This window comes from Camelus ferus, chromosome 29, assembly GCF_009834535.1.
Source record: "Camelus ferus isolate YT-003-E chromosome 29, BCGSAC_Cfer_1.0, whole genome shotgun sequence".
Classification (NCBI taxonomy): Eukaryota; Metazoa; Chordata; class Mammalia; order Artiodactyla; family Camelidae; genus Camelus; species Camelus ferus.
In genome coordinates, this window is record NC_045724.1 from 17,341,112 (window position 1) to 17,369,058 (window position 27,947).

The 27,947-nt window shown below is 53.4% G+C and overlaps 1 protein-coding gene, 1 long non-coding RNA gene and 1 pseudogene across 4 annotated transcripts in view; all 3 read left to right on the forward strand.

Moving 5' to 3' along the window:
- The first annotated feature begins 1,126 nt into the window (after nucleotides 1-1,126).
- On the forward strand, nucleotides 1,127-18,991 carry DNAJB12 (DnaJ heat shock protein family (Hsp40) member B12). 3 transcript variants are annotated; one of them, XM_006181148.3, is made up of 9 exons: nucleotides 1,127-1,342; nucleotides 8,872-9,052; nucleotides 10,214-10,359; nucleotides 12,167-12,352; nucleotides 12,472-12,551; nucleotides 13,580-13,689; nucleotides 15,144-15,316; nucleotides 15,926-16,077; nucleotides 17,205-18,991. In XM_006181148.3, the coding sequence occupies exons 1-8, from the start codon at nucleotides 1,210-1,212 to the stop codon at nucleotides 16,045-16,047; spliced, it is 1,131 nt and encodes a 376-aa protein (XP_006181210.1). In that variant the 5' UTR covers nucleotides 1,127-1,209; the 3' UTR covers nucleotides 16,048-16,077; nucleotides 17,205-18,991. The 3 variants fall into 3 exon arrangements, with proteins under 3 accessions (XP_006181210.1, XP_032326077.1, XP_006181209.1); XM_032470186.1 differs by having other exon boundaries at nucleotides 15,926-16,071; XM_006181147.3 differs by having other exon boundaries at nucleotides 15,926-16,023.
- LOC102524172 lies at nucleotides 4,240-4,825 on the forward strand (annotated as a pseudogene).
- A 1,772-nt stretch (nucleotides 18,992-20,763) lies between the features above and the next one.
- LOC116660509 overlaps nucleotides 20,764-27,947 on the forward strand; it is a 58,568-nt gene continuing 51,384 nt past the window's right edge. Inside the window, exon 1 of the long non-coding RNA XR_004316064.1 lies at nucleotides 20,764-20,899. This is a non-coding gene — a long non-coding RNA (uncharacterized LOC116660509). The remainder of the gene's footprint in view (nucleotides 20,900-27,947) is intronic.

Below are 27,947 nucleotides of genomic sequence, written 5' to 3' on the forward strand. Positions count from 1 at the left end.
GAAGGCATCACAAACTTAACACACCCTAAATCAAACATTTAATAGTCCCTCTACCAAACTGCTCCTCCCACAATCTTCCCCCAATTTCTGTAAACGAAAACTGTCCACTTACTCATGGCAAAATCTTAGAGTCATCCTCACCTCCTTTCTCTCATATCCCACATTCAATCCATCATTCATCCAATCCAAAATCATTTTGATTGTGTCTTCGAAATATATCCAGAATTTAACTATTTCTAACACCTCCACCGTCACCTTTATCCAAGTTACTATTAATTCTCACCCGGATTATAGTAATAACCTCCTAACCTGTAGGAACCTCTTATCAAATCTCGCTGGGGAGGCCAAGTAATATAAGGACTGAGAAATGATGGATTTGCCAAAGTGGGTCATTGGTAGCGTTGGTAAGATCGCTTTCACTGGATTGATTGGTAGGCATGAAAAGCCTGACAGAGCCATAAAGTGGAATCCTACATGCTCCTTGTTGATCCCGTAAGAACTCACCAAAAAATTCCCCTCTCAAAGCCTTCGTATTTGCTTATCCTTCTGCCTGGACCACCTTTCTTCTAGATTGTCACATCTGGAATACCTGCACGGTCACTTGCGCGCGAGCGCGCTCTCGCTCTCTCTCCACTGAATTCAGATTTCTATTGAAGTCATCAGGCTATTTAAAATAGCACCATCCTCTCTCAATCCCTTTATTTATCTTCTCTTTTTCTTTTTCTCTTCATAACATTTATCACTATTTTACTGTATCTCTGTATTGGATGTCTCCCCACCCCACTACACACACTCGAATGTAAGTTGGCATGGGTTTGGTTTTGTTCAAGACTACCTAGACTGGCAAATAGTGGGTACTCAATAAATATCTGTTGAATGAATAAATAAGCGACCTTCGTCTCAAACGCATAGTTACTACCAAGAACATGCAAGCATACGAAACTTTAAGACCTCCGAAAAGGACCCCGTAGGCTCCAGGAATGTGGGTATGCACCCTTAATGCCTTTCTTAGACGTCCTGACGTCCCCCTCTTAGAAGACATACGGTAGCGCTTCCGCCCTCGCTCAAATCTCGCTCAAATCTCGGAAAAGGAGGGGCGAATGTTTACGTCATCATCCTGCGCCCGCCTGCCCCGCGACGCGCCGGCGGCTGGCGCAGCCCTTCGCTCGCCCGGCCTCCCCCTCCCTGGTTCCGCGCTCTGGTTCCGCCATGGAATCCAACAAGGATGAAGCCGAGCGCTGTATTAGCATCGCTCTCAAGGCCATCCAGAGCAACCAGCCCGACCGGGCGCTCCGCTTCCTAGAGAAGGCGCAGCGGCTCTACCCGACGCCGCGAGTTCGCGGTGAGTATGAGGCGCCGGAGACACGGAGGGGACATTAGAACTGATAGGGGGAATACGGGAACGGACCGACGGGAGCAGTTGGAAGAGGGGGAGGGGTGGCGAGGCGCGGCTACGCCTGCGCACTGAGACGCGTGGTGGCCGCCGGGAGGTGTAGTCTTTTGACTTCCAAGCCTCTCCAGGATGCTGGACACCTGATGACGGGGGCGACAGCGACTTCAGCTTTCCCAGTGCTTGTGGAAACCTCTTGAGATTTGGAGTTCCCCCCAAGAATGAGAAGCGGTGGCACACGGTGCGAAGGGAACTTACATGGAAGCAAAATCGAACTACTTTTCCCAAGGGGCCATTCGGTGGCCCAGGGCCGGTTGCCGGCCTGGGCAATATTATAGTTTAGGAAAATAAACATAACTCTTCTGAAGAAGAGAATGGGTTTTAGAGAGGGAAAGAAGACTTCTGACTTTCGGACGGCCTGAAAAAGCGTCTCCATATCTTCACTCCCTGACACGACTCCAGACGAGTGCCAGGGACCACCATCCCCAAACTAGAGCCTGCCTTTTTCCCACTCCACACACCACCTTGGACTGTCTCTCCTGAGACCGGGCTCCTCACTTCCTCCTGGAGCCTCTTCTCCCGCTTGCGGGATTCGAGCTTTGGCCTTGTTGGAGACGCTGACCTCAGCCACCCCCATTCTCCCTTGCCCCCGAGAGTCCATCAGTGGCCAGTCATATGGACAGCTGGACAGCACCAGGCTGCTAAGCGGCTCTGGACTGAGGCTTCCAAACCACAGAGGGAATAGTGAGGTTATCTGTACTACTCATCACCTCACTGTACCCAGGAATCCTTTTTTTTCTTTAACCTAAGTCTTCATAGGAGTTTTTCGTCATACAAGCTGGAGGGGAGAAAGAGATCGTCCATTAAAGATGCAGGGTTTGTGCCTGCAGTTACCACTTAGTAAATTGTCTGGCCTGCAGTAGGTACTCAGAATCAGAAGACCTGGGTTCCATCCTGACTGCTACCATGTGATCTTTCTGAGCTTGGGTTTCCTCTTCTGGAAAATTAGAGGGTTGGCAGATAATGTGAATAAAAGTATCCCCATAGGACTTTTCAGTTTAGAAAGCTCTTTTGAATGTATTTTCTCATCAGCCTGCCCTATCAGGGAGTCGGAGCAAAGATCATTATCTTTGTTCTATAAATGAGGAAATACTTCAGTGGCCAGGGACCTGCCAAAGATTACACAGCTAGAAGTTGGAAAGTTCTGTGTCTCTATACATGTTTATTAAAGAAATGAAATGAACCCGAAGAGCAGCAGGCAGCCTTCTGACCTTCCCTGCCCACTTTATGAAATTGAGAAAGGGGAATGCTGGCAAAAGAGGCAGCCTGGAATGCCTGAATTTTCCTCCCTCCTGACTCTATAGATTGATCTTTGGCCTGTGTGCATTAGAGAGAGTTTCATTCTCTATTTTCCTGGACTCTTGAGGTAACTTGCTCAAGGAACTGTTCTGTGAAATCACACTCTATAAGAGGGGAGCCCTCTAGAGAAAGTTGGGGGCCCTCCAGCTCTCAGAGTTCTTTTTGACTCTGATACTTCTTGGGGTTCAGAAGCAGGCTGCCAAGAAAGGATGGTAACATCGTGGCCTGTGGAGATATTCTGTCAGCAGGCCTCCTCGCTCAGTTCAGGTGCTTAGATGAGTTTCCTTCCTGGAGCACAAGTACTGGAATTTGCTCAGACAGAAGAGTGACCTGCTGCCTATTTGTCATATTCATGTTCTTCTGGAAAGAGTATATGCCTCATGCCTGTCTGTACACTTCACCTTGTGCCATCTGCAGTCTTACACTGAGCTGACAAGGATGTGGGGGTAATTTGGGCTTGAGATGGAGAAACCTTGGTTAAAAAAATATTAGTAGTTGTCTACACTTAATGTTTGAAGTTTGAGCTCATTCCAGTTGCTCATTTAATGCAATAGATGTCTTTGTTTTGTTTTATTTGCAAAGTCTCCGCTTGATGCTAAGTGATTATAGCAGGATTGGCAAGACATGGTTGTTCACCTTAAGGAGCTTATGATCTAGTGAAGGAGACAGAGTTACAGAAAAAATAGTTTTGCAAATCATAAAGTAAGAACTGTGATTAAGCATAAATTAAGCACATTGTTAGATGCTGAGGACTTGAGGATGGACGTGAAAAATCCAGTCTCTGCCTTCCGTGAGTTCAGACTGGTGAGGTAGAGGGGAATTCTCGGGCTGGGAAGCATGGAGGATAAATTATAAGCAGTATCATGACAAGGATGTAAAAATAATGGTAAATCACAGTGAGGGAAGGCTTCAGGGAGTGGAACAGTGTGGGGGGCGGTGCATTTTTAACTGCACTTTGAAGGAAGGTAGGAGACTTGAAGAAGGGCATATGGGGAAAAGGACATGGAGGCTGGAAATTGTAAGAGGTGTAGGGGAAGGGATGGGTGTAGCAAGATTTGGAGGCTGTGGAGGTGGTAATTTGAGAATAGACAGGACTATGTTTGGAAAATAGAATGGAGCCAGATTGTGGGAATCATTTCCTGCCAGGCTGGAATATTTTCACTTTATTCTGTAGTATTAGAAAAAATTAGAAAAAATCATTGGCATTTTGCATACCAAAAGTAAGATACGGGTGCTTTTTTTTTTTTTTAAGGGTGCTGTTCTTAACAGCATAAAGGGTTAATGAGTGGGAAGAGAGACTCAAGGCAGAAACCAGTTGGGAGACAATTGCATTATGTAGGTTATGAGTTAAGAGGACCTGAGATAAGGCCTCATGGATGAGGATAAAGACATTGGAGAGGAAGTACCGAGCTTTCGGTGAGAAAGGGATGCTGAGAAGAAGTGGGGACTTAGAATCCAAGCCTGTGCAACCAGGAAGAAACCAAGGCTAAAGAACATGGGTAGGGCCTTTCAGCCGGAACCGCCATCTTCCAGTAATTCGCCGAAATGACCAATACAAAGGGAAAGAGGAGGGGCACCCGCTACAAGTTCTCTAGGCCTTTTAGGAAACATGGAGTTGTTCCTTTGGCCACATACATGTGAATCTATAAGAAAGGTGATATTGTAGACATCAAGGGAACCGGTACTGTTCAAAAAGGAATGCCCCACAAACATTACCATGGCAAAACTGGAAAAGTCTACAATGTTACCCAGCATGCTGTTGGCATTATTGTAAACAAACAAGTTAAGGGCAAGATTCTTGTCAAGAGAATTAATGTGTGTGTTGAGCATATTAAGCATTCTAAAAGCCGAGATAGCTTCCTGAAACGAGTAAGGGAAGATGATCAGAAAAAGAAGGAAGCCAAAGAGAAAGGTACTTGGGTTCAGCTGAAGCGCCAGCCTGCTCCACCCAGAGAAGCCCACTTCGTGAGAACCAATAGAAAGGAGCCTGAACTGTTAGAACCCATTCCCTATGAATTCATGGCATGAGAGGTGTAAAGAAAATAAAAGACCTGCACTGTAAAAAAAAAAAAAAAAGGTAGGAAGAGATGGGCAGAGTGTGAGGTGCCACTGGGATGTTCCAAAGAAGGTGTCAGCTCGGGGCTCAGGAGAGAGCTCCAGATTCCAGACTGAAAATCTGGTATCATCCGTTGGTTGGAGCTCATTAGAGTTGAGCCTGGGTGAGGTCACTGTGGGAAAAGTGAACCTTGTAGCAGCTGCGGCCACAGCCATGGGTCACATCTGCCCTTAGCCACTGGGCAGAGAGAGATGGAGCAGCATCAGGAAGAGGCAATCCCAGGAGAGGGCAGTGGCCAGGTAGCCATGGAGCCATGTGTCGAGGAGGTGGTGAGCAGCACTGTCAGTTGTGGCAGCGGCCATGTGGGAAAAGGACAAGTCTCAAAATGAAAGGGGAAGGAGCAAGAGCATGGGTGCAGGATTGGTCTTGGAGAAGTGGAAAGACATACAGAGGGAAGGGTTAGGGGTAAGAGGAGGCTCAGAGAAACCTTGAAGGGTGGAGGGACCTCACAGTGAAAGGTTGTGAGGGAACTTGAAACACATACTGCAAGAGGAGGGGTGGGAAGGCACTGAGGGCTGGACAGTTGTCCTCAGGAACAGTAGCCATGCCCTGAGCTGGAGAGTTACAAGGCAGGGGTAGCGGAGCCAGTCATTCTCTTTATGAGAGTTTCTATCCAGCTTCTGCAGCCTGGTAGCCATTGGCTTCGCCTGAAGCTTAGTAACAATGGTGGAAAGTGCTAAGTTTTCCCAGGAGCTGATGAGCACATTGGCAGGCCTCAGTTTCCCCAGCAAACAAAGAGAGGGTTAGTCATGGAGGTCAGCCCACCTGCCTCAGGTCCTATAGAAGCACCTGGCACAGAGACCAACCGAGTTCACAATGAGTAGCTGGTAACATTATGATCTGGGCTGGTGAACTGGCTAGCAGGCTGGCCAGGGAGGTGAGGGGACCCAAAGGTGGGGGCGCCAGGAGGCTCCAAGGCTTCAGAAAGCAAAGTCTCAGCACTCAGCAGGCTTTGGAACAAGTTGCACCCATGAGATTTCAGCCCATCCCAGACTGCAGGTCCATGCCAAAGGCTGCCCAAGATTCTATGAAATGGCCGGCTGTGGGATCCAGACTAAGTCAGGAAGGCCAGCACACAGGGAGAAGGGAGGATTGGTAGCCGAAAGGGTTTGGCGTTCAGTTCCAGTACTGGCGAGGTCCACGGTCGGGTTAGTCAACCTTTATGAGCCCCACTGTGCGCTTGTCCTTCCATTTACCTTATTTCACTGAATCTTACTTGCCCCTCAGAACAGTCCCATGAGGGCAGGGATCATGTCGTCACTGAGGAATTAGATAACTTGACAAGGCCTCATGGCTAATTAGCGAGGGAACCAGGCTGTCTAGCCCCATTCCCAGGCTCTTTCCCTGTTCCAGCCTCCCTTCCCAACTTTGAGCACTACAGATATTGAGAGCCCGGAGATGAAGTGACGGTAGCAGACGACACATAGTATTTGCTGGGCATTGCGCTCAGTCCCTTGTCGGCATTCACTCATTTAGTCATTTATTCTTTCAACTCTCTTCAGGGAGGTACAGTTTTACATGGAGAAGTTCAGTTTACTTGTCCCAGATGACTACCAGCAAGTGGTGGGGCCAGATTTGAACCCAGGCAGCCTGACCCTCCAGTCTGGGTTTGAGGAGGGGCCGCCCCTGGTAGCTTTGGCCATAGAAATGCTCTCACATCTGCCTCATCTCCCACTGCTCTCATCCCAGCTTTGGTCTGTTGCATCAGTTTCGCTTCTTTTTAAATATCTACCAGCTTTCCTGGGAATGGGCAGAGTCCTAACTCCATCGCCACATTCAGCTGTTCCATCTCCTACTCTTTTGTCACTTTGCCTATCAGCCACTGTGCCATGAGGGATGTAACAGTGAGTCACGATGAAGCAGTCATATCCCACAGGCCTGGCAGACGGGGTGTCCAGGCCACAAGAGATACTCAGTTGTCAGCAACCAGAAATCTTGAATTGTCAACTCAAGTAGGAACCTTGTCTGTGACCCAGAACACATTCATTCCCCTTTGGGCTCTCTTTCTGCAGTGGAGGGAAATTGGACTGGTTGGTTCTGTGCAACTGCCTAAAAAGCTTCCAGAATCTGCCTGGAAAGGTACTGGAGCGAGTCAATCCCATTTCCTGGCTGACACTCCTGTGTACCTACAGCAACTGAATGGCTGATCATGTTGTCCTTTGGTATCAGCCTGGACTCCTGGGGCTTCCAGAGAAATCAAAAATAAACGACTTCTTTAAAAGCCCTAGGAAACCAGCAAACCAGCTCCTCCCTCATTCCCATCTTGATCAGAATCACTTTCTCTGTTGGTTTCTTCCTTTGCCATCTCCTTGGTGCCTGGCATGGACCCGGAGTCTGGGACAGCCTGAAATCTCGCGGTTACAACTGGGTCCAAAGCCTGCTGGGTCCTGAGACTTTGCTTTCCTTAGCCTTGGAGCCTCCCGATCCGCCCCCACCTCCACACACACACCTTGGGTCCCTTCACCTCCCTGGCCAGCCAGTTCATCAGCCCTTGTCACAGTATCAGCAGCTCCTCATTTTGAACTTTACTCTTTCAGTCTCTGTGCCGGTTGTTTAGACACATCTCATTTCTTCCTCATCCCCCACTGTGAGGAAGCCGAGAATCGGAGACATATCACACATCAGCCAGGGTCCAAGTGTTAGGCAGTGAGGTGAGATTTAAGCTGGGTCTTTCTGAATGAAATGAAAGAATGAGCTGTTCTTCTGTACTTCGAACGACTGTGCTAGAAGGGGCTCCCTCTGCCAGACGGATGGGCTCTAGGATGGCAGCACAGCCGAGGGTGTGGATTCGGGAGCTGAACATCCCATAGTAACATCACGTGTTGCCTAGTCACCTCGTGCAGGTGATCAGATGCTGCTCCTTCCTCACGACAGGGATGGTAGTAATAAGACCCCCCTCCAGGGCCACTATCAAGGTTAAACTGGCGAAAACCATGTCCAGGCCTGCTTACTCCAGCAAGCGCTCATCACTATGGCTCCTGGCTGAGCACCCTCTCAGGGTTTATTCCAGGAGCCCCTCCACCTGCTCATGTAGGCAAGCTCGCCTGTCAACCTCTGTTTGGATTTCCTGGCTGCTGACCCGGTGAGAACACGTGTTTACTGCAACTAAGGCAGCAGTGGGTCAGGATGCAGTGGTCCACGTGAGCCAGTGCTCTGCTCCCAGCAAGTCCTGCTCCACGCCCTTCGGGGGAGACCCACATGCGTTGCAGTAGAGAGTGTCTGATACCCAGCACAGTGCCTGGAGCCCAGCAAACATCTGGCACATTTAGAGAAGCTGGGGACAGGCGGGGCCATGCTACTGTCCTTCCTCAGCACAGAGGTGTTCTATAGGGGCATAGGTCTGTGCCCAGAGATGTGGGCCTTTCCTCATTGAGTTGGCAGGGACCAGGGACTTGGTATTGAATAACTGTGCCCCTCACTGAGGGGGATACTAATGCCCTGTATGGACTCTGAACACTGAAGTAGGACATTGACATGGTCAGCCATTTGGAAAAAGCTAACAGTAGCAAGTAGTAAGTAGTAAGCACAGCAGATGTCTATCCTGAGTCTCACACCACCTCCGCCCTCTGGGGGAGAATCATTGCCCCCGTTCCTCTCCACCGCTCAGCGAAGGCCTCCAGGAAGCCTTCTGACCAATCCCAGCTGACTCGGATGGTCATGTTTGGTGGGATCCCCATTACAGAGTACTTCACCCATCTTGGCATTCAACAGAGGGTGTCTGTTAAACACAGTACTTTGGGATTTTAAGAACAGAGAGTTAATAGTTTATTTTATGTGGAGTTTAAAGATGACCTGTACCCTGAGAACTGTGGGCCTAAGAGAGCAGGTGACTATCCCATTAGCCCCTCACAGGCCCAAGTCAAGGAAGGAGCTGGTGGCTTTGGTGGAGGAAAGAGCACATGGGATGTGCAGGTCCTGGGATCTCCCTGGGGCCAGTCAGTCCCTCGGCCTTTGCACGTGGCCTTGCTGGAGCAGGAGCCCTGAACGCTTTCCTTGCTTTGCACAGCCCTGATCGAGTCCCTCAACCAGAAACCACAGTCTGCCAGTGACCAACCCCAACCCACAGAGTCAACCCATGCGACCCAGAGGAAAGCAGGTGGGGCCAACACCCCCTCAGCCAATGGTGAAGCCGGAGGAGGAGAGAGCACCAAAGGCTACACCGCAGAACAAGTAGCATCCGTGAAAAGGTAGAGGGTGGGGCCCGGCGGGCGGGGCCCAAGCCTGGCGCTGTTGGGATGTTTTCAGATCTAGAGAAGCTTCCTGCTGCCTGTCACCTACTCACACCTTGCCTCCCACAAAGCCCTGGAATAGAGTGTGGGCACCAGAGCTGCACTGTCCCGTCCCGCCAAGACAGCCCACAGCAGAGGCTGTAGATGCTGACACCGCTGGCTTCCTCTGCTGCTGGCCAGCAGGCCCTGGGCCTCTACATGGCTCTGTTTGTCAAGAGATGAGGCCTGGTCTCCCCTCCAGATAATCCTCCAGCCCACACTTTCAGACCAGAGCCTAAGCAGGGTGGAGAGGAGGCAGGAGAGGGTATCCCTCCCAAGGCATGGGCAGGCCCTGCACAGAGCCGCTTACTACCAGGCTAAGACAGTCCAGCCAAGGCTTCTCAGGAATAGATACCCCCACTCCCATTTTCCCCCAGGCCTCCCCACCAGCTAGCCTGAGGCGCCCCTCCGAGGCCATTCCCACATGGTCCTGGCTGCTGGTGAAGACATTAGCAAGCTTCAGACCTGGGGTTCAGCCTGTGTGTGGCCTAGCGTGACTAGTTTGCCATAAGAGCTTATGCCAAAGTACGTCTTTCTGACCAGACAGCATTTCGACTGGACAAGCCCATGCGTTGTAGGCAATAGAAACTGATTGTGGGGAGGTGGGAAAGCCTGAAATAAGCCAAGAGTCAAGGAGTCTCCAGGGACCTCAGGAGTAAGAACTGATGGAAGAGAACTAGCGTCTGTTCAGGGCCCTGTGATGAGGTGAACAGATACCTGCCCTGTCTGACCTCTCCGTTAGCCCCTCGGACTTGGATTGCCAGGAGGGAGTAGAGCTGGCTGAGCTTGGGACGCACCTGCCCTCAGACAGAGGCCCGAGTGACAGATGGACAGTCCTGAGGTTGCCTCCAGTGAGGGTGCCGTTAGCTCAGGGAAGAGGTTCCTGGCCTGGCAGAAACAGCAGCTGCCCCCTCTTAAATCCTTAGTGTATTCTTGGTGTTCCCACTGGGCCTGTCCTGCTGGTCCCCTGAGCCTGCTCGGAGCTGAGCACCCACACCACTTTTCCTTGCCCGCCTCACCTCCCAGCCTGGGCCCACGTAGAGCTCCCCTCCCACCCCCACACTCTGCTCCCTCCCCCAGGGTCAAGCAGTGTAAAGATTACTACGAGATCCTGGGGGTGAGCAGAGGGGCCTCAGATGAGGACCTGAAGAAGGCTTACCGCAAATTGGCCCTCAAGTTCCACCCAGACAAGAACCATGCGCCTGGTGCCACTGAAGCTTTCAAAGGTAAGCCAGCCCCATTTTCCTGGTGTCTGGGTGTTCTTCTGTCCTTGGGAGGGAGGGAATAGGGGCTTTTCCAGAGAGTGGTCTTGGACTCAGGTCCTACAGCTCAGGAGCTGCTCCCTGGGAGGAAGGTCCCAGTAGCCCCTCTAGCCCAGCGGGCCTGTCAGAGCTCAGACAGGGCGGCTTCTGCCTCCCCTTCCTCCTAATTCCCTGGGGGTGACAGGAGCAGAGCTGAGGCAAAAGAGGGCTGATGGTGTCTCTAGGTTTCACAGTGATTGCGAGGCAGAAGCAGGCCTCCTGCCTCACTTCCCCATCCTGGGGTCCTGGTAGTAGTTTCCCCGTGCTACCCCAGGCCAGGAGCCCCTGGCTTGGTGGCCTCCTCCCGCCAGCAGCCATGCACAGCCCACCCAGGCTCTTCACACACACATGCTCCCTCTCACAGCGCGCACGCCCTAAGGCCTGGGGTGGGGGCATGGAAGTCTTTCTGGCCTCAGGGCCTGTTGGTTCTGGGATGGGTGCTGCAGTTCTGGCTGAAATCATAAGCTGCCCTTTCATGTTTCTATTTTCATTAAACATACTAGGCACATACCAGGCTCTGTGCTGGCACCATGTTGCTGAGCGCTGTGGTTTCCCATCTCCCCTAGGCCTCTCTTCTCTTGTGCCCACCTTGTCCTCAATGGGACCTTCAGGGTCTTAGTCTGACCTCCCTCTGGAGGGAAGCATGCTGACTAGCCCTGCCTGGCCCAGACAGGGTCTGTGTAGTCCCGGGGCTGTGACCATAGCCAGATGGGGAGCCCGCGGCAGAGCAGACCCCGCGACCTGGTGTGCCGTCTCCTGGGGCCTGCCCCAGGTGTTCCATTCCAGGCTACATGGGGCAGTCTGAGGGCATCTTCCCCCACTGCCTGTCCGCCAGCCCAGGAGGGAGGAGGAGAATGGGAGTGGAGAGGCAAGGTAGCTGTGGTTAATGTTTCTCCAGATCTGGCCCTCGAGGCCCTTATTCTCAGGGGTTGCACATTCTGAAGCAGTTGCTGCTTTGACCTACTCCTTTGAGAGAGTGGGCCACTGGAAAAGGAGCAAGGAGGGCTTGTAGCACAGGCTTCCCACTTGGGCTAGGCCAAGGTTCCACAGCTGGGACAGGACCCCAGGGAAAAGGGGGCTCACCCAGGCCACACCACCAGCAGTGGAGGAGGCTTTACTAGAGCCCAGGCACGTGGCCAGCACTTCCCGCTGCCCTCAGTTTACAACAGCACATCATGCGTGTGTTCAGCCCTCAAGTTGTGCTATGACTTCAAGATTACATAACTTGCAGAAAGGAATGCCCCATCCTACTGGACACCTCAAGAGAGAGAAATGAAGAAGGGGGCGTTTTGGTGGTTTTCATGAAGTCAGAGAGCAGACTTGAAGCAAGACATACTTGGATTTGAGTCCTGGCTCTGCAGCCTCAGACCTGTGTGAACTTACACTTGACCTCTCAGAGCCTCAGTTTTCTCATTGGTAAAATGGAGATGGGCTGTTAGGAGTAAGTAAGATAAACCCCGTAAAGGGATCTGGCATGTAGGAAAAATTGGACCATTGTCAGGAGGTAGAAAATGAGGAGCCTGAGTTTTAGTGGTGCACCCAGCGCGGGCTGCCTGGATGCAGAAGTATTTCCCCCCAAACCCCACCCCGACTCCACATACAAACTCTTGCCAAACAGCCACACTTCCCACTGGCCCCAAGGACTCCTTTGTAGAGCACCACTTGAATACCTGAAGGAATCGAGCCCTTTGCCACCCACACCTCCAGCCTGACCTTTCTATCTCTTTTCCAGCTATCGGCACAGCATATGCAGTACTCAGCAACCCAGAGAAAAGGAAGCAGTATGACCAGTTTGGTGATGACAAGAGCCAGGCAGCCCGGCACGGCCATGGGCATGGGGACTTCCACCGTGGCTTTGAGGCCGACATCTCCCCTGAAGACCTCTTCAACATGTTCTTTGGCGGTGGCTTTCCATCTAGTAAGTACCCCAACTCCCCCTATAGTCAGGTCTCCCTGGTAGTGATGGTGGGCGCCTGGATGCCAGCCCCTCCCCTTCCCAGCAGCCCCATCTCCTGACTCAGTCCCTCTGACCCCCAGGTAACGTCCATGTCTACAGCAACGGCCGCATGCGCTATACGTACCATCAAAGGCAGGACCGCAGGGAGAACCAGGGTGATGTGAGTGAGGGCACTGGGGAGAGGACGGGGAGGGTGCCTAGTCCCACCCAAGGGTGTGGGACCTGGGCTGGGGAGTGACATCCCTAGCCAACTATTCTGGGACAGCAGTGCCCCCATGACTCAGCCAGGAAGCCTTCTTGGCCCCTGCTTGCCATTCTGCTGAGGGACACCAGAGGGAGCCACACTCCACATCACCCACAATGGGAGTAGGGGCTTGATGGTCTTTCTTGGGAAATGTAATGCAGAAACTTCTCTACCTGCAGACAGGTTTGAGTGTGAATGGCCTTTGTGTAGTCCAGTTGTTTTTAAGGCCAAAGTGACATTTTGCAAGCAATGGAAAGATAAACTTCATGAGAGAATTGTAAAGGATGACAACATAGGACTGGTTTTTCTTTGCTTCTTTTCAGTGCTCTTAAAAATATGTATACAAAAACTGGCAATGTGTCAAGCATATTTTGAATGCCACAGATTATGAGAACAACTGGCTAACATTAAAATACTGTGGACAATTGGAGAGCATTTGAAATTATGGCAGACAGAGGGGACAATGTGGCCCTCGGTTTTTGTTTATTCATTTTTTAAACTTTTATTTTTGTGTGTACTTAACCTACAGGAGAGTTTTTTTAAATCACAAATTATCACACAGTGAACAAATTTATTAACTTTTTTGTAATTTCTTAACTGGCAGTTTTTTAATTGGTAGTTTAGTCTGTATGATTCAAAATTCAAAAAGGTGTGAGTCCCTCCAGCCCTGCCTTCCGTCCTCCTGGAGGCAGCCACTTCTGCTCTGTTTTCATTGGTATTCTGTCACAGGTAACTATGTGTACCCACCTCCACCCGTATTTAACACCCGTTGCTGCTTTCTTTCTATCTGGGGAAGCTGGCAGGTGGAGGAGGGAGTGGTGCCTGCGTGGCAGCTGACTCCCACCACTCAGGCTCCGTTGTGCTGGGGGAACTGGTGGTGATTGCAGCCAACATCACACCTGCACCCAGGTCCGGCTTGGGTGACCATTGGCTCTTCCCTCCAGGGTGGGCTGGGGGTGTTTGTCCAGCTGATGCCCATCCTCATCCTGATCCTCGTGTCAGCTCTCAGCCAGCTTATGGTCTCCAGTCCACCCTACAGTCTGAGCCTGCGACCGTGAGTACCCGCAGCTGGGGGCGAGGCCGGGTGGTGGGCAGACAGGGAACATGGGAGTCTCACCCCCATCAGGGGACCTTCCTTCCCATCCTGGTCCAGCAGGTTCTTGATCAAAGTGCAGAAAGCTACTGAGAAAATAGGCTTTCCCTGTTAAACTCAGGTTCTTGATCTTTTTAGAATCACAGTCCCCTAAGGAAAGGCAGGTCTGCAGGTCTCTTTCCCAGAACTCTGCACACACAGTTTTGCATATGACTTCACAGGTTTCATGACACTCTCCCCATCTTATCTGCTGACCTTGAGATAAGAACCGCTGCTCTTACACTCTGGTTGGGGGCCCTGGGGCCATGGAAAGGACAGGGGCTCTAGAGTCAGCAAGGGTGGCTTTGAATCTCAGCTCCTCTGCCAACTAAACAGCTGTGTGACCCTGGATGGGTTATGTAACTTCTCTGAGACTTGGTTTCCTCATCTATAAAACGGGGACATCATCTACCTGCTTGAGAAAATTGAATGAATAATACGCACAGTATGCCAGGCTCCTTAGAAATGCTTGACAGCACTAGTTGGATGAATATATGGTCTCAACCACCAGTAGTGAACTTGGGCACTTAAGGCCCCAGCTCCCCTCATTTGTTTCCAGCATGTAGGGCACTATCTGATATGAGCAGCTGCTCAGCTTCTGTTGGTGAGAACCCTCTGCCCCCACCTAGTGGCCTGGCTCTGCCAGGGAGCCTGGCAGGATCCCTGTCAGCCAGCAGGGGGCAGAATCGGTCCACTGGACCCCCACCAGTGAGTTCAGGCTCTCTGTGGCCTGCTGCCAGGCTTCTCTGCAGTGGGAGAGCTGAGAGGCAGCAGGGGGCAGGCAGGGGCTGTCCTCACCAGAGCACTGACTCCTGTCTGCATGTTGAAGCTCTTCCCAGAGCTTGCAGAGCCTGCAGCTGGAGCTAGAAGATAGAATCCAAGAGTTGGAAAGATGTAACTCATTGGAATCCTTCTTGTCATTTTGTTCCTAAGCCTCTTAACTCTAGACTAGATAGGCAGGCAGCCCCTAGCAACGATTGGCTTGGATGAATGAGGACACAGAGGCACAGGGGGTTCGGGTCACACAGCTCATCAGATGTGGATCCTGGAGTCATTCCAGGTTCCCTACTTCCCTGACCAGGGTGCCTCAGAAAGGGACTTCTCCCCAAAGGCCTCGGGTCAACAGGCCAACCGTGTGGTAAACAAAGAGCCCAAGGAAAGGCTTGCCATAGTCTGGGCCCCTCGTGCAGGAAGGACACCCTGCCTTTTCTCCAGACCCTCATTTTGGGTGGTGAGATCTCCTGCTCCAGTTTGGGAGGGAAGCAGCTACTCCTGTGTCTTGTGTGGTGCTGCCTGTCGGGGGCCCAAATCAACCCTAGAGCTGCCCTGGGCCTTGGGACCCACACCCACTTTGTGCCTGGTTTATTTCTGGCCAGATCAGTGGGCCACGTCCACAAGAGAGTTACTGACCACCTGAATGTCGTCTACTACGTGGCGGACACGTTCTCTGAGGAATACACAGGCTCCAGCCTCAAAATGGTTGAACGGAACGTGGAAGATGATTATATTGCCAATCTCCGAAACAACTGTTGGAAGGAGAAGCAGCAAAGTAAGTGTGAGCGTGTGTGAGCGTGTGTGTGTGTGTGTGTGTGCGCGCGCGCGCGCGCACATGCTCACGTGCACTTGTTTGGGGGCACAAAGCCTGAGAGCAGGGAAGGAGAAAGCCCTGCTTGCCCTGCGATTGGTGGGCCCAGCACCTGGCACTGCCCTGTGCCAGCCAGCCACCTCCCAGCCAAGGGCTGGACTCCACCCCTGCACTTCCCCAGGGCTGGGAGCCGGGGCCACCTGGAGATTTCCTCCAGCTTCCCCTACATCACTGCAGTCAGCCTGTTGTTTGGCTGCTGTAGAGCGAGATGAGAGCAAATCTCCTGGCCACCCACTGACGGGCATCTGGATCTATCTTTGGGACCCTGGGGAGGTCTGACCAGGATGACATGTTGTCACGTTGGCTGCCCTCACCTACACTCTATAGAAAGGGGCTTCTATTCCGCTCCCAAGTTGGGACCATATTTGCTTCTCCAGGGTCTACCCTAAAGGGAAACCAGCTCTGCCCCAGCTCCTGGGCCTGCAGCTGGCTTCCCCACATCACCGCCCAAGGCCAAGCAGGCATCATAGCAGTCTTAGAGGTGTGCCCTAAACCTGACCCATTGCTTTGCAGAGGAAGGCTTGCTGTACCGGGCCCGCTACTTTGGCGACACAGATATGTACCACAAAGCACAGAAGATGGGCACCCCAAGCTGTAACCGACTGTCAGAGGTGCAGGCCTCCCTGCATGGATAGTCCTGGGCCAGCCGTGCCACTGAGGTCCAAGTATGAGCCAGGGCCTCCTCTGCCCTGCAACTTTTGGCAGCTCTGGCCCTGGTCGTGAGGCAAAGGGGGAGGTGGGGAGCCTGGTGATCATGGCACAGTTTCCCTGTCCCCGGCCTGACCTCTAGCCTGCAGAATTCAGACAACTCTGGGGTGTGCTTGGAAGCTGAAGTGTGTTTCAGCCCCCTAGTGCTGCTCCACCCCACCCCACCAACCCCCTGGCTCCGGAGCTGTGGGACATCCAAGAGCCAGGCAGATGCCAGAGCACGAGGCTGCTGCTAATGGCCACTCGTGCCTCCTTGGTCTGCTCTAGCCATCAAGTCCCCCTGGCCCTTTTCCAAGTGCAGCCAACTATTATCTGTGCCCTGGGATTTAGGCTACCAAGTGTTACTGGGCCCACACGCTCCCCACCTGACACCAGGATGAGCCATGTGGGAACGGGTGGGCCAAGAGCCCTTCCTCTTCCCCTGTCCTTCCAGGCGGGAGGAAATGGAACAAGATGGATGGGCAGCCAGACAATGGGCAGGGGAGGGGGCCGACAGCCTGGGAGCGGGAGAGGCCCGTGCACCAGGCTGCTCCTCGTCTGGTGGGATCAGAGGCACTCTTGAATGCTGCACCTGGCAGCCTGGAAGCCACAGGCATCCAGCCTGCCCAGGCATCTCACCTGTGGTCTGAGGAAGGAAACAGAAGGTTATAAGTTCAGGACCAGACACAGAACCCTCAGCACAGAAGGGGTGGGAAAAAATGAAAGGTGCTGGTAGCAGGATCCCTGCCTCCTTTACCCCTGTGTGTGGGTAGGAGGCTCTGTTCCTAGCGTCTGCCAGAGGGGACAGCTTAGACCAGGCCCAGAGGCGTGTGGGCAGAGCCGGTGAAGGTTCTTTTCTGTGATGGTAGCCTGCCCACCCCCTCCTTTGCCTTTGTCCCCTCAGCAGGGATCCAGCTCCAGAGTCTGCTTTGAGGCCATTTGCTAGTGCCCCTGGGAGAAAGAAATAGACTGCAGGAGGGAGATGGGCGGGAGGGCTGAGGTGGACAGGACAGGGCCCGGCTGGGCGGGGGGCCAGTTTGTGTAGGGTAAGCTAGACACTCCAGGGCATGTGACTGCAAAGCTAACTGTTACCTCTCCTCCCCAGACTATGAAATCCCTGGAGAATTTTTGGTGACATGCACTGAGCCAAGGTGATGGACTGTATATTTAAGGAAAGACATAAAAAGAAAAAAAATTAAAATGGAATTGGAGGCCGAACGCCGCACAACTGCCCTCTCTCTCACCCAGTAAATGCAGAAAGCTCTTAGGACAGACAGGAAAACCTGCCACAGGGCTGCTTCCCTTCCTCCCAAGGCTGGCAGAGGCTCTGGCTCCACATCGGCTCTCTCCTAGGCTACGGAAACCATGGCAACGGAAGTAGAATGTCAAACTTGCAGCAAGTGTCTGTGGGAAGGGCTGGGGGAGAGGGCGCCCAACTGCCTTTCTTTCTCCTCCCCGGAGCCACCAGCAGTCACCTCAGTGGAAGCAATCAGGTGCTGGCCAAGGATAGGAGGAAGAAAGAGAACTCTCCATAGAATGTAATTTATAGATGCGTGTATGTGTATATATATCTATTTATATGTAAATAGCATATATAAAGAGATATATATATATAGTCTACTTTTTAACCTCTGCAGGGATTTGGTTAAGTTGTTTAGTTGATTTCTCCCCTGTTGTAGAAAACGAGACCTGTTTGGGGAAGGCAGCCTGGTCCTTCAAAGGATAGACCTTAGGCACAGCAGACAGCATAAGGAAAGTCGGGTCGTAGCTTTTAACGTTCCCTCAACCCCAGCCTGTTTTTGATGGCAGCAGTAATCATGATGGGATAAATGTGTAGAAAACTTGGAAGGTTGCCAGGTTTATGGTTAAGCTGGAGGGGAGCAGGCTGCAGGGCGGAAAATGCCCGTGGGGCCAGGTGCCAGGTCAGTACTGAGTCATGGTAGAGGCCCCAGACGGCGGCCTGTGGGGGTGAGACCACCCACCTCACGCTCTGGCCAGCTCAGGTGGGCGCTTGGTCCTGGTGCCCAGGAGCCCTCTGACCCCCTCCCCACTCAGTCCCTAAGTGAGTTTTGCCTTATAGGTGCCACAGGGCACAGCCCTGTGGTTACGTCTAGTTTTTCCTAAGTCATGTACCAAGGACTCCAGAAGGCTTTTCCTCCAAGAGTCAGCCAGGTGGTGCCCAGGACCCTGGGGCAGCAGCCAACTCCTGAAGAAAGTCCGTGACTCTGGACACCTCTGTCTCCACCCTCTGTGGACATGATGCCACCCAGCCTTCTCTCATGCTTTAGACAAAGGATGTACGTGAACCGGGAGGGTTTTCTTATCTTAACCTTCAAATGAGAGTTTTTCTCAAAACAGCAGTTGCTGCCAGGGGAAGGGAGGGAGGTTTTATTTATTCCCACAGTTTATACTGGGCCTTTTGGAATTACCGTTTTTCCCAAATTTTCCTCTGGCGGTGGATATTTCATTGAGTCCGCCATCCTCCAAAGCCTTACTACCCCAAGCTGCCAGCCAGGGTGGGATCACCACCCTCCCAGAGCCTCTCTTGGCTCTTTTTTTAAAAGTCCCCCAACAAATAGGATTCTTGCTGGGAAAGGAAGGTTGGCCAAGAAATGTCAAACATGGTTTTTAAACAAGGTCCTGCCCTGTGAGGAAGCGGCCACCCCAGGTGCAGAGAGATGCTAAGAACTGGATGTGGGTAAGAGCGCCCCACCCTTGGGGCCCCCGGTGCTCTGCCCCCACCACCCTGACCATCTGGTCCTGGTAGACGTCCCTAGATGGGCTGAGCCACGTGCAATAAGAACATAGGTCCTAATGGATCCCCCGAGAAGCTGTATTTCTTGAATTAGAATTCTGAAATTGTATATCTATAAATATATGTTTATTATGTGATTGGTTGGCGTTGGTGCATCTGTGCGAGCTGGGGGGGGGCACAAGCCCCTGTTGCTATTGATAATGTCCAGCCCATACGTCAAGGAGTTTTTGGTGACAGCTTGAATGTCCCCTCACCACTTGCCCCAGCCGACAGCCACTTCGGTCACAAGAATTGTTCTAGGGCTGACTCCACTGAAGCAAAAGGTAAGAGACTCAATTAGGCCAGGACCCTGGGGTCCCTGACACCAATCCAGGGTGTATGATCACAACCTCTGCTTCCCCCTGGTCCTGCTCCCTCCCTTCATTCCATCCAGAATGTCAAGGTGTCAGTCAAACAGATTCAGAAACTTCCTTCTCCCCACCCTGGATCCAGAGCAAGGGAAATGTTTCTTTCCATCTCTGGCTGCACAGTGTTCCCAGCCATGTTTCCCACACCACCTCCACGGCCCGCCCTCCTCCCCCAGAAGGTCGGGAAAGTTAAAAATGTGGCAAGCCGAGTCGGGCTTTCCATGAACAGAGCCACAGATCTGCCCGGGCCTCCCAGAGACAGGGCCCGGCAGCCCTGACTGGTGGCCTGAGGCTCCTCCTGCTACTGCTCCAGCCAAAGACAAGCAGGCTGCCCAGTGGTGCCACTGCAGCCCGGGAGCTCATTGGCTGCCCTCGCCCGGGTCACCGCAGCCAGCCCGGCCCGGTCTGCGAGCCGCCACTTGTTGGCTGCAGTTGGCAGAGGCATTGCCAGCCGCCCCCATTCACCCACCCCAACCCCCTGCCTTCAGCTTGCAGCTCTGCAAGCCAGAAGGGGTGGGACAGGCTCCGTCCAACTGTTTGCTGCAAAAAAGCCTTTGACAAGTGTCCCCACCCACTGTCAGGTGGCAAAACAAGCCACTAGTCCATACAAGCTCCTAGGATCAACTAGCTTATCTCGTCCCAGGCTGCCCCCTGGTCTCGAGATGGGAACTGCTCCAAGGGGCAAGGAGCACCTACCCCAGCCCGACTATAACCTCATCACCACCACGAGTTCCCTGGCAGAGTCACCTGTCTGTCCGGGTCAGATGCACAGACCGCAGTGCCAACTCTGTTAAACAGACTGTTGACGTAGCGTGGGTTCTGGGGCAAGTCAGAAGCCTTACTAAATGTCACACCATGTGATTTGAGCGAGTCAGCCCATTTCCCAGAGCAGGAAACTGAGACTTGAGGAGGGAAATGTCTCCCTTTCCAAGGGTCTCCATGAAGCTGTGCGTGCCTTTGGGGGTCTGTGTAGCAGAGCATTCTTTGCAAACGTTTGCTGAACCCGAATTCATTGTCCTTGGGAGATCGCACCCACCTGTGCCGAGTGGCAGGAGTCCTGAGTTCAGGGGTGGGAAAGGGGAAAGGCCACACTAAGGAAAGTGGGACTTAATCTGAGGGGCCAGGGCTGGGGCTGAGGATGGGCTGCTCTTATGAGCTGTGCACTCTGTCTGCAGGCAGTGACAAAGGTGTCCACTCTACCATGCAGGGCAGCTTCCCTGAGCTGGCATCACTCCCGGGAGGCAGCACGGTAGATCAGTTGTGGGGGGTCGGCATGGACCCTATATCCCAGGTGCCTGGGCTGATCCATGTACTGGCTGGGTGGCCTTGGGCATGTCACTTAGTCTCCCTCTGCCTCATCTTCAAGATAGGAGTAATAAAACCACCTACCTCATTGGGTTACTATAAAGAGTTAAAATTATCACATATACACACTTAAAAAACAGTGTCTGGTACATAGAAGCTCTAAGTGTTGTTATTTGTCTTCAGTCGAGGGAGATTAACTGAGCACCAGACACCGAAACCACACAGGCGACAGACGGCTGCCCTGGAGGAACTACAGGCCGGGTGGATAAGCCGGTGCTCAGCAGACCCAGTGGGCAGAGGACTGTGACAGAAACAAACCTGGGAGCATGGCAGGTGCGAGCGGCTCTGGCTGGGGACTGTCGGTAAAGAAACAGGCATCAGTGATGGAGGTGGGAGTGCGGGCAGGGCTGCGGGTGAGGTGCTGCTCTTGACCAGAGGGGACAGTGAGCAAAGTCCCGGAGCTGGGGAAGTATGGGAGCGACCGCACTCAGGAACAAAACAAAGGCCAGGTTTCCAGTTGTCATCCTGCCAGTCATATCCAGTGACCTTGGGCAGAGGAAGAACTTCACTGGGGATGAACAAACAAGGGACCCTGTGCCTCTGGAACCCGGGCTGTTCCCTGTCCACACAGTTATGTGTTCAGCAAGCATGTCGAGCTTTTCTTGGTGCTGGGCCCTGCCCTAGAGAGACAGCCCTGTCAGGCCAGCCCTGCAGGAAGCAGGGAGAGGATGGGGGCAGAGGCTGGCAGAGCTGGAGGACTAGGTTGTGGCATTCACATTGTCACCCCTTCCCCCCAAGACCCTCTTGGAGGGATGTTCACCAGGAGCAGGGCCTAGGCTTCCTGTCGCTTCCAAAGCCCCACAGCTCTTTGGGCAGGAAATAAAGGTCCAGGGCCCAGTCAGGACAAGGGGTGCAAGGGGCATCTCTGGAACCCCCATGGCCAAGCAGCCTGCCAGAGCCCAGAGCCCAGGAGTTGGGGCTCTGCTTGGGAGAAGTGTGGGGTTCTAACTGCCACACCTCATCCACCTCCATCTTCCCTTTCATTAATTTAGTCTGAACAAAGTCCCAGGGAGGGCAGGGCTGACTTTTGTAGCTCTGACTCTGGCTGGGGTTTTCCTTAGAGAGGGCAGGGTGCAGTTCCCCAGTGGAGCTGGTGCTGGTAAGGCCAAGAGGTCAAGTTTAAGGCCTTCAGGGACTCTGATCAGCAGTCTTACTACCTTAACTGGATTGTTACCATTTTTTCTGATGGACACAGTGAGGGGGCCCAAGAGTCAGGCACCCTAACAGCACAGGAGGATGGTGGCTGTCTCTTTACAGATGAGGGAAGTGGAGGCTGGAAGGATGGAGGGAAGGCCTTTTCTTGGCTCCCCATGGCCTCCAGGCCCTCACACTCGACCTTGCTGCCTGCCAGAGCCTCCTCCACCCACCCTTCCTTCCCTGACATGCTGCCCACCTCCCTCTGCCTGAGGCCTCCCTGCTGTTCCTCCACTTTCCTCCTCTGGGAGGCCTTCCTTTGTTCCCATAGCCTGGCCCAGCCTGCCCTCTCATACTGTAACTGGAGGTCCCTGTGCTGTTCTTGGAAGAAGCCTTCACTTCCTGTCTGGGGCTTGCCCACTTGTTCAGGGCTGCAGTCCCAGGGCCTGGGCATAGCGGGGCCTCCATGAACACTGCTGAAGAAGAAAGGGCCCCCCAGTACCAAGAAGCCTTTCTGATGGCCCTCGTGGCAGTCCCTCTGCAGCTTTCTCCACCTCACCCACCCTGCCCAGGGTCGCCATGTAGGTAGCTTTGAAGCCATAATCCAACGCACAGGACCAGGGACGCTTCTGCCAGACCTGACAGGGCTCCAGTGAGGACCAGCATCTAGCTGGAGAGTGGGGGGAGGTAACTAGTCTCCTGTGGGATAAGCATTGAGTAACACCTTTTCCCTTTTCCCCACCTCCTGGGGGAAGCAGAGTCCCCCAGAAGATACCCCCATGTCTCCTCTCCCCGAGCGGGGATGGCTGTACCAGGGCTCACGTGAGAATTATGAACAGTGCTCACCCTCCAGGGGACCTCTGCTCGCTGTCTGAAGCGCTTCCCACCCCTGATGGGTAGAAGATGATGCTCTCAGTGGCACTCAGGCCTGGGCCGGGTGGCAGCACCCACTCCTGGACACAGACCCAGTGCTTTCCCTGGGCTGCCCCAGTGCTGCCCTGGCCATGGCTGCAGGGTCACTGCTGGCAGGCTTGCTACCTGATGGCCACCAGCCTAGGGCCCAGGTGCTGAGGATGGCATCCTGGACCCTGTGTGTCCGACAGCCTCCTTGACTGCCACAACGGTAGCGACTATCTGTGACATTCAGGCTGTGAGCCCCAGGCTCACACAGCATATGGTGGTGGTGGAGGCAGGGTATTCAGTCTCCCTCTGGTCCCTTCTCAGCACTGAAGCCCTGGCCACAAAGTCTGGAGATTAGGTTTCCAGCCTCAGCTGTAAAGGGCATCTTTATCATAGTTCATTCGTATCACTTAAAATTTCTTGTTATAATTTTAAAATTATACATAAACACTTTTCATTTGTATCATTTAAAAAATTTTATTACAATCATTATCATTTCACAGACCTCACTGGTTAAGTCCTTAATGCCAGCCTCTGTCAATAGTGAAGTCAATGGGCTGCTAGCCTGACCTGGGTGAGCTTTGTACAAACAGGCCGACCTGGGGGCTGGAGTCCTCCCTGGACCCAGCCTCACCCCAGGACGCCGGGACTTGAGCCTGAGTTCACGCGGCAGGGTGGGATTCAGGTCATGGGACGGAGTTGTGTGACCCTACATCTGTTTGTATTATTAGCTCCGGAGCTGGCAGGCCGAGGCTGTAACACAATTCGAGGAACTGTTGACTTGGCTCGGCCCTTCCCCATGCCTGCTGTCGTGAGAGAGCAGACAGCCCAAGGACTGCACGTCCCTCCAGGGCACTGCTGATGTCAGTGCCCACGGGGGGCCTCCTGAGAGCCCTTGGGCAACCCTGGGTCAGCTGCCTGGCCGCTGGCATCCTCCCTTACCTGTTCATGCAGTCTCAGCTTCTGAGGTCCCTTCCTCCCCCTTCCCACCCTTCTCTGACTGAAGCAGGGAAGTTGATGGGGTGGAGTGCAGGTAACCCTGACTCTTTGGTTAGCTAGGAAGAATGGCTGCCCTAGACCTCCAGGATAAGGAAGAAAGTTTTCCCTCTTTCCTGCCTTCCTCGTGGATTCCTACCTCCTCTTTCTGCCATTGGTGCCGGCAGGTGCCAGCATCCCAGAGATAAGCAAGGGAAAGCCTGGGCCTTGGCTGGGTGCGCCTGACTGTGGCTCCAGGCAAAGACCAGGGTTCCTGGCTAGGTGCCCAGCTCTGCACCCACAGTGGGGGGATCTTGAGCCAGTCTAAGATTCCTACTAAGTGGGAATCTCAGGCCTGTCTTGCCAGCTGTTGGGGAGCCCATGGGATGAGGTATGTGGAAATCCTTCACAAGCCCAGAAGTGCCCCACAAGGTTGGCTGTGGCATAGGCTTCAGTCCTGTCACTTCCCTGAGAAGCGACAAGGGGCCTATGATCCCACTGACTTCTATAACAAGGGCTGAAACAGACCTCTGTCAGCAGGAACCAGGCGTTAGAGAACTCAGAGATTTCTATACTTGGTAGAATGTGCCAGGTGCTGGGCTTGGGGCCTAACTGGGCTGCCTGGGGAAGGAAACCAGGACACCCTTGCCCTAGAGGCACAAATAATAGAGTGTTAGAGAAGGCAGGCTCCCTATAGAGGGTCTCATGCTGTGTCCCCTTGAGCCCTTGGTCCCCTGGGGGTGTGAGGGTGAGGGGGGCCTGGTGCTCCAGCCCTGCCCAGGTTTCATTTGCCCCCTGTCCTCTCTTCCGTTTAGTGCAGTTGGAACTCTGACTGGAGAAGAAGTTCCACTGCAAAAATAAATATTGAAAAACCAGAGATCCCATCTAACCCCGCAGTTTTACCAATGAGGAAACTGAGGCCCATAAAAGAGAAGTGGTTTGCCTAAGGCTGCCCAGTTCAGTTGTGGGAGCTGCTGCCTAGGCCACTGACCCCTGGTCCGTGGAAAAAGAGCCAACACCCTGAGGGTGAGGAGGACAATGGCAAAGTGTGTGCCCCCATCAAGGTCTGGGCCTTGGCCACTGCTCCCCTGATATGACCCCCAAGGTGAGGCCAGGGGCCATGTTGACGCAGATGCTGATCTGGGGTGGAGAGGAGAGCGAAGGCATCCTCTGCCCACTTCCCTGACCAGCTGAGAGCTCTGTGGGCTATCAGCTCCAGCAAGGCCTCTGCAACTAACGACCCCAGCCCCAGCTTTCCAGCTTGCCACCGCCCACTGCCCCGGGCATTCTCTCAAATTCCTCACTACAGGCAGTTGAGGCCGTGGGATAGGTGCCCCTCTTCCCATTTTACAGCTGGGGACACTGAGGCACTGGCAGTAAGGGGGCCTGGAACCGAGCCTCCCTGATGCCAACCCTATGCTCTCATCGTTATTTCCTGCTATTCCCAGTGTCTCTCCCCGACACCTCTCCTTACCCCCAATACTAGCCCTGCTCATCCTTGCCCCGAACCCCATGCTGACTTGCCCGCCCTCCCCGTCTCTGGCTTTAGCAAGGAGAGCCGTCCCAGCCAAGGTGCGTCCTGGGTCTCTCAGCCAGCCCAGAGCTCCTGGCCTTTCACACAGCCCAGGCCCAGTCTCTCCCCAGTGGAGGTGAATAGAACCATCCCCTGACCAGAGAGAGGTCTGTCCAGGAACTTGGTCCTCCAGTCCTGACTGGGCGCAACCAGGCCAAGAAATCCAAACAAGCTCCCAACACCTGCCCTTTTCTGAAGATACAGCCTACAACTCAGCACCAGGGTGACCGGCTGTCATGGCTTACCCAGGGCTTTCCTGGTTAGCACTGAAAATCCCCGGTCCTAGTAAACTCCTCATACGTGGGCAAGCTGGGACAAGCTGGGCGCACATACCCAGGGTCTTCATGTCTTCCCCTTCCCCTACTGAGCAGTCTTTCTTCTTTCTGTACCCCTGGTCTCCACTGAGGCTAATGGGTAGGACCACAGTCAGTCTGCTTGACCTGCCTGACCCCCTCAGACTGGGCTGGGGCCTACCACAGGCCCAGAAGAGAGTTAGAGGCCTGGAGTCTGCTAAGGTGAACAGAGGGTCCACAACCTGTTGGAAGTGTCCTGCCCTCAGTCCTGTGAGACAAATAGCAGAGGGAGCCCACAAAAGGCCTAACGAGACCCTGGGCCTTGATCCCAACAGCTTTATCCTCAGGATGAGGGGCAGGCCACTCGGGGGTGACCCCAGGTGGGGCATTCCGAGGGCTGGAGCCAGGCAGGGCTGGCCTGCGGCTCACTAAGGCAGCCTCTACCTGTCTGAGTTTGAGTGAGTCATTTCCTCCCCCAGCTGGTATGAAGCTGGGAGGGAAGGGAGGGGATGGCATCTAAAAATAGTAGGGCCCAGCCTTGGAGATACCCAAAGAGCTTCTCCTCAGGCAAAGGAGGAGCCAGCTTCTCATCCAAGCTGACAGTGGCTGTGACCCCAGGCAGATGCCTGTGTTAGGCTGGGGAGGGGAGGGTGGCTCTGAGAACCCCTGACCCCCACCCCTTTGCAGGCTCAGCATAGAGTCTTGAGGTGTGGAGGAGGCATCTTGAAGGCTGACACATGAGGACCGTGTTGGGGTGGGGAAGGAGCTTGAAGAGAAGAGAGGCCTCAGGCAGAGAGGGCCTGGGAAGGGACGGGAGGCTCTGTGACGCTGGGGCTGGCAAAGATGGCAGGGACTGGGTCACCAGCCTGGATTTCCCTCCACATCATCTGTGCAGAACCACGTCCACGCCCACCCCTACCCACACACACACAGACACACAGACACAGCCCTCACACTCAGCTGGCCCGGGTGAGTCACTTCCCTCCTGATAGGACTCATCTCCCTGCTAAGTGGGACTCAATTTCCCTGTTCAGCAGCACAGACTGAGGACCTACTGTGTACTCAGGCCACACCCTGGAAGACAAGGAAGCAATGATCATGACTGTCCCTGGCCTTGGAGACACCCTAAGAGGCCCACTCAGGAAAGGGCAAGGCAACACCCAGAGCAGAAACACAAGAGGCGGGAAGGGCCCTGTGTGGTGGGACAATCTGGAGCCAAGCAGGCCTAGGCTTACACCCTGGCACTGTCACTTTCTGACCCTGTGACCTGAGACAAGTTATCTGACCGCTCCCTGCCTCAGTTTTCTCATCTGTATAATGGATGTCATATAAGTCCTTCATCACATATTAAATACAATAATGGCTATAAGGTCCCCAAGCAGGCAGAACTCCTGCCATTAAAGTTGATGAGGCCATCAACTTTAAAAGAAAACAAAGACACCAAAGATTTCAGTACATATTTCTATCCCAAAGATCCAAGATAATAATATTCTACTTGGCCCCACCTGTGATAGGTAATGGTGAGGAGCAGTGGGGGAAATGTAAAAAATGCATTTTACAACAACAGCAATGGCCACTGTTACGAACACTTCACATGTACCTCATTTTCTCTTATCCTCACAACAGCCTCATAAAGCAGGCATGTCCGTCCTCATTTCACATGTGTAGAAATGAGGCCCAAAGACAGTAACTTGCCAAATGTCATACAGCTTGCATGTGGTAGAGACCAGGTTTGGACCCTGAGTCCAAACTCCTTGGGTATTATGGGGTATAAGCGGGGGTCTGTTATGTCTGGAGTTGGTTGAAGGTACACTGATCTCTGACTCTTTGGGGAGGGGCCCTTGGACACCAGCCTGGGGTGACCAGACTATGCCAAGCCTCTGACTGGGGGCTGCCTTCTTCTGTCTAACCTCCTCATCCTGAGCCCCCACCCATAAACACAGAATGCACTGTGCCCTCCCTCAGGGTTACCACCTTTACTCCCTATAACAGCCCAGTGAAGGAAATGTCACGACTCCTACATGACAGAAAAGGCAGGCAGATCACAGGAATTAGGAAACTCTGGTGGTCACAGAGCTGGGAGAAGCAGAGCCTGGACCCAGGGCTGGCCTCTCAGAGGAAGGCGCAGGCTGGGTCCCCCACCCCAGCTGTTGGATGTTGGGGAGGGGCAGGAATGCCTCTGCCCTCCCAGGCTCCTCACGCTTTCCCCGGACTCGCCCTGTTGCCACTTGCTGGATTGCACGTAAAACCTAGACCTTGCGTCAGCCATCGTGCCCTGGCTCCAGTAAGAGCCTCTTTCTGTTTTTCTGGGCTTTCCCCACTGTTATCTGAGTCATCCTCTGCGGGTCCCAGAAGACTGGGGAGGGGAGGCCCTTATCCCTAGAGTACAGATGGAGAGACTGAGGCGGGACGTGACTTACTCCCATGAGTCAGGGGCCCGAGCTGG